At 39.6% G+C, this 6,272-nt stretch overlaps 1 protein-coding gene across 1 annotated transcript; it reads left to right on the top strand.

The window, feature by feature from the left end:
* The first annotated feature begins 657 nt into the window (after window positions 1-657).
* On the top strand, window positions 658-5,884 carry LOC125834816 (uncharacterized). Its single transcript, XM_049513970.1, has 7 exons — window positions 658-727; window positions 1,256-1,746; window positions 1,831-1,963; window positions 2,446-2,553; window positions 2,635-2,811; window positions 4,361-4,659; window positions 5,639-5,884. Exons 1-7 carry the CDS (start codon window positions 658-660, stop codon window positions 5,882-5,884), a joined length of 1,524 nt encoding a protein of 507 aa, XP_049369927.1.
* The last annotated feature ends 388 nt before the right edge of the window (window positions 5,885-6,272 follow it).

Raw genomic sequence — 6,272 nt, 5'->3', positions numbered from 1 at the left:
TGGATTAAGAGATGCAAATCTTATTGGTTTGGACCTTTAATTAGTCAAGGAATTCGTTTAGAATTTTTTTAGAGGTAAAAAGATAAAATCGACCATTTTTAATATTTTTCCGTCGGCTAATTCGTCACTGCATTGTATCAGGTTACTAAAATGGTCATTAAATTCTACTCGAAACACAGATTGACGCAAAACTGGTGGCGTTGGAGAGATGATTTAAATACTATTAATTTGATAGGTTATGAACCACATAAATCTTTATATGTTAAGAGATATGATCGTTTGAATTCAACCCAAATAGAATCTTACATCAAAACTTAATCGATATGGAAGCTTTGCACTCAACTTTGTGTTAGGGGATTCTAGTGACCTTAACTAATATACAAATTCATTTTCACATAAAATAATTTGACCTTTAAACAGATGGGCAATTTAAGAATCACCCAGTACGATCTTATTCACAAATGAAGAATGGTTAGAGTCTCAACTTATAAATTTTCAGGAAGTTACATCATTTATTATTATTGCTTTAGTATTGAAGTTGAGTTGAGGTGAGTTATCTCTTCCAGTCGTATCAGTTCAATTGTCTATGCTTTCAGTTTCCCCTTACATACTCGTACATTCAATGTACTGACACCATTCGACCTGCATCATTTTATGATGCGGATACAGCTGCTCAGAGTCATCAGCGTGCGCTTTGTTGATACCACTTGCATTCCAGCTAGCTTTGGTGAGACTCATTGCTTTCCAGAGGGCTTCACACTTATTTTCTGCTTTCGTTAAGTTGTCGTCGGTTCTGTCCCGACATCTATCCTAGTATTTAGAGGCTAGTTAGAGTAGAGGAGTCTCTCATTACTTACCATTTTGTTTAGATGTTTTGAAACTATTTTACAGATTAATACTATTTTTGAACTTAAGTATTTTCTGACAGTGAATTGAGAAATTGTTGAGCTTAATCATTTATAATTCTATTTCTAAGATTGTTTTGCTTGAGTAAAGTATTCTTCTAAGTATTCAATCGGGCCAGGGGTTTACTTGGGACCAGCGATGGTTCTCAAGTGTTGGCCACATCCAGAGTGTAGGCTCGGGGTGTGACAAAATTTGGTATCAAAGCACAGAGTTCAAGAGTCCTAGGGTATCCATAAAGTCGTGTATGTAGAGTCTATTTTATCAGTGTGAAGTGCGCCACATCTATAATTAGGAGGCTACAACATTTAGGAAACATTTCACTTTCTTCTAACTTTTGTTCGTGCGATAGAGTTTAACTCTATAAAAGTTTCCTCTAACTCGTGCTTATGCGTGTCTTTTCATATCATACCTCCACAAAGAGCTATTCGAGAACGTCCTTCTAGGAGGAATGTAAACTCTCAAGGTCAAGAGGTTTCCAATGTACCAAAAGTGCAACCCCCTCAGGGAGAAGTCACAAATGATGAGTTCGCGAATGCCATTCAGATGTTAACTCCGGTTGTGAAAAATCAGACTGGTCAACAAAAAGTAGATCGTCAGGATGTGGCTGATATATCCAAAATCCGTGAGTTTCTGAGGATAGATCCCCCAGAATTCTTAAGGTCGGAGGTCACTGAGGATCTGGAGAACTTTGTGGAAGAACTTCAGAAAGAGTTTGAAGTTATGCATGTTGCTGATGCAGAGCGTGTGGAGTTAGCTTCATATAAGCTCAAAGGTGTTGCTAGAATATGGCATGATCAATGGAAGAAGAGACGGGCAGAAGGGGCAACACCTTTGAGTTGGGTTGTGTTTGAAGAGGCTTTCTTAGGGAGTTTCTTTTCCGCGAGCTAAGGGAAGCAGGTAAGAGAATTTTTGAATCTGAAACAGGAGTCTATGAGTGTGCAAGAGTACATCCTCAAGTTCACTCAGCTCTCCATCTATGCTCTGGAGATGGTGGCTAATATGAGGAGCAGGATGAGTTTGTTTGTGTCTGGGTTATCTCGTTTGTCAAGTAAAGAAGGTAAGGCGACTATGTTTATAGGAGACATGGACATAGCTAGGCTCATGATCAATGTGAAATAAGTTGGGGAAGATAAGTTGAAAGACAGGGAAGAGTTCCGCAGTAAGAGGGCTAAGACAACAAATCATGAGTCCAGCCAGTAAACGACCAGAAATGTAAGTCGGTCCTCCTTTCAACAAAGGTCACCTAGACTTGATCCATCATTAGCTAGTGCGCCTGCATAAAAGAACAAAATGATTTCAAGAGCTAAGACTCCTTGAATTTCAGAGCTCGACCTACTCAATGTATGGGTAGTGTGGCACAAGGGGCTACTTGGACCCCCAAATGTACCAAGTGTGGTAGGAACCACATAGAAGTGTGTCGTGATGGCTCAAATGGCTGCTTCAAGTGAGGTCAGATGGGTCACTTTATGAGAGAATGCCCTAAGAACAAGCAGGGCAATGGGGGCAATAGAGCCCAATCTTCTTAAACATCCTCGGCAGACAGAGCTGCTCTGAGAGAAGCTACTTTGGGGACAGGCGGAGGAGCAAATTGTCTACATGCTATAACTAGTCGCCAATATCAGGAGAACTCACCAAATGTTGTCATTGGTACGCTTAAAGTATTTTCTTTTGATGTTTATGCCTTAATTGATCCTGGTGTGAGTTTATCTTTTATGACTTCTTATGTAGCCATGAGGTTCGACATTTCCCCAAAACAACTTCTTGAGCCTTTCAGTGTCTCCACACCTATTGGTGAGTTTGTTGTAGCAGAGAGAGTCTATCTTGATTTTACCATCTCTGTCAATCACAAGGACACCATTGCTGACTTAGTCGAGCTATACATGGTGGACTTTGATGTTATTCTAGGTATGGACTGACTTAATGCTTGTTATGCCTCAGTCAATTGTAGAACTCGAGAAGTCAAATTTCAGTTTCCTAATTAGCTATTTTTAGAGTGGAGGAGTGGAGGAGTGGTTCAGCAGTGCCTAGGAGTCGTTTCATTTCATACCTTAATTCCAGAAAGTTAGTCTATAGGGGGTGCATCTATCACTTTGTCCGAGTTAATGACTCTAGTGTTGAGACACCGCTTATTCAATCAGCTCCAGTTGTGAGTAAGTTTCCAGAGGTCCTTCCAGATGATCTATTTGGAGTCCTCCTTAGAATAAATAGACTTTAGCATAGACATTCTTCATAATACTCAACCTATCTTTATTCCGCCATATAGAATAGCTCCAGCTGAGTTACAAGAGTTAAAAGAGTAGTTGAGAGATCTTCTTGATAAGGGTTTCATCTGACCTAGTGTCTCACCTTGGGGCACTTTGGTCTTGTTCGTGAGGAAGAAGGATAGTTCCCTTAGAATGTGTATCGAATACCGCCAATTGAACAAGGTCAACATAAAGAATAAGTATCCACGTTCAAGAATTGATGACCTTTTCGACCAACTTCAGGGTGCCAGTTTCTTCTCTAGGATAGACCTCAGATCTGGTTATCATCAGTTGAGAGTAAGAGAAAGTGACATCCTAAAAACAACATTCAGGACCCGTTATGGTCACTATGAGTTCCTTGTGATGTCTGTTGTCTTGACCAATGCTCCTACAACATTCATGGACCATATGAACATTCATGGACCTTATGAACAGAGTATTTAAGTCGTATCTTGACATGTTTGTTATCGTATATATTGATGACATACTGATTATTCGAGAAATGAGGAGGATCATGCTAGTCATATTAGAATAGTCCTCCAGACTCCCAAAGATGAAGAATTATATGCCAGATTATCTAAGTGTAAGTTTTGTCTTGAATATGTGGCATTGTTAGGCCACATTGTATCTAGCGAATGTATTCGAGTTGACACTCAAAAGATTAAAGCAGTACAGAACTGGCCCAGACCCACATCTCCAACTAATATAAGGAGTTTCTTAGGGTTGGTTAGTTACCACAAGGTTCGTCGAGGGATTTTCATCCATTCCATCCCCGTTGACTAAGCTGACTCAGAAAATGGCTAAGTTTCAATGGTCTGAAGCTTGTGAGAAAAGCTTTCAGAAATTGAAAACTCAGTTTACTAATGCTCTAGTGTTGACCCTACCAGAGGATACAAAAGGCTTTGTTGTTTATTTTGATGCGTCCAGAGTTGGACTTGGTTGTGTATTAATGCAAAATGGTAAGGTTATAGCCTATGCCTCCAAACAACTTAAGGCTCACGATAAGAACTACCCAACTTATGACCTCGAGTTGGCAGCAATAGTTTTTTCTCTCAAAATATGGTGTTACTATCTCTATGGCGTTCACGTTGATGTGTTCACCGACCATAAGAGTCTCCAGTATGTTTTCAGTCAGAAGGATCCTAATCTCAGACAAAGGAGGTGGTTGGAGTTTCTCAAGGATTATGACATGAGTATCCTATATAACCTAGGTAAAGCTAATGTAGTTGTTGATGCTTTGAGTAGGTTATCCATGGGAAGTACTGCTCATGTTGAGGAAGGCAAGAAAGAATTAGCTAAGGAGGTGCACAGACTTGCCCATTTGGGAGTCCATTTGTTAGATTCCAGTGAAAGTGGAGTTGTGGTGATGAATGGGGTTGAATCATCACTAGTGTCGGAAGTGAAGGAGAAACAAGATAAGGACCCTCTTTTACTTGAACTAAAGGCAAATGTTTATAATCATAAGGTGATGTCTTTTGAACAAGGGGATATGGCTTATTTAGATATCAAGGTAGATTATGTGTACCCAAGGTGGATGAACTCCAAGAGATGATCATGGCATAGGCTCATAGTTCTAGATACTCGATTCATCCCGGTTCCACAAAAATGTATCATGACTTGAGGGAAGTCTATTGGTGGAGTAGTATAAAGAGGTGCATTGCAGAGTTCGTTACTAAGTGCCCAGATTACCAACAAGTCAAAGTAGAACACCAAAGGCATGGTGGTGTGTTTCAGAACATAGCTCTTCTAGAATGGAAGTGGAAAATGATTAATATGGATTTCATTACTGGCTTGCCACGATCTCGAAGGCAGCATGATTTGATTTGGGTGATTTTAGATCGGATGACTAAATCAGCCCATTTATTGCCGCTAAAGACTACAAATTCAGTAGAAGATAATGTCAAATTATACATTCAAGAGATAGTCTGACTTCATGGAGTTCCTATGTCCATAATTTGAGATAGGGGTGCACAATTCACAGCTCAGTTTTGGAAGTCTTTTCAAAAAGGTTTGGGTTCGAAGGTGAACCTTAGTACTACTTTTCATCCTCGGGAAAATCGCCAATAAGAGTGCACAATCAGACCCTAGAGGACATGTTAAGGGCATGTGTCATGGATCTCAAAGGTAATTGGGATGACCATTTGCCTCTCATAGAATTCTCTTACAATAATAATTGTCACTCCAATATTCAAATGACTCCTTATAAGGCTCTTTATGGGTGAAGATTTAGATCTCCAATTCGTTGGTTTGAAGTTGGTGAAGTTGAGTTGATGGGGCCAAACTTGGTTCATCAATCCATGGAGGAAGTGAAGATTATTCAGGAAAGGTTGAAAATAGCACAAAGTCGTCAAAAATCATGTACCGATGTTAGTAAGAGAGACTTAGAATTCGAGGTTGATGATTGCGTCTACTTGAAGGTTTCACTAATGAAGGGTGCTATGAGATTCGGTAAGAAGGGTTAACTCAGTCCTTGGTACATTGGTCCTTAGAGGATATCCAAGAGAGTTGGAAACGTAGCTTATGAGTTGGAGCTACCATCAAAATTAGCAGCAATCTACCCGGTATTTCACATATCTATTCTAAAGAAGTGTTTGGGCAATCCTTCACTTATTGTGCCTACCGAGAATATTGGTATCAAGGACGGTCTATCTTATGAGGAGATGCCCATTCAGATTCTTGATCGTCAGGTTCGCAAGTTGAGAACCAAAGAAGTTGCATCAATCAAAGTTTTATGAAGGAATCAATTTGTTGAGGAAGCTACTTGGGAGGCTGGTGAGGATATGAAGAAAAGGTACCCTCACCACTTTCCTTCTGAATCAATTCTAGACCAAGGTACTAACTCTTTGTAAAGTACTCTTTAAGTTGATATGTTAAATTTGTGTTATTTGCATGTTTTGTGCTAGAGTGGGTGGTTAGATATTTCCCTCCCTTATTTTTCTTGGTTTGATCTCATTCAAGGACGAATGTTCCCAAGGGGGAGATATTGTAACACCTCGGTTTTTGAAAAAAACTAAAGAAATGTTCGTACAAGTCACCTATCAGTTTTTAGTTTTGGGTCAACTTCAAACAATCATATCTTTTAGAGCATAAAGACTTAGGTTGCCCATGACCTATCAAATTGAA

Source organism: Solanum verrucosum, unplaced genomic scaffold (genome assembly GCF_900185275.1).
Source record: "Solanum verrucosum unplaced genomic scaffold, falcon-dt-bn FXZP01000172.1, whole genome shotgun sequence".
In the NCBI taxonomy this organism is placed as follows: domain Eukaryota; kingdom Viridiplantae; phylum Streptophyta; class Magnoliopsida; order Solanales; family Solanaceae; genus Solanum; species Solanum verrucosum.
This window is presented reverse-complemented; position numbering and strand designations above follow the sequence as displayed.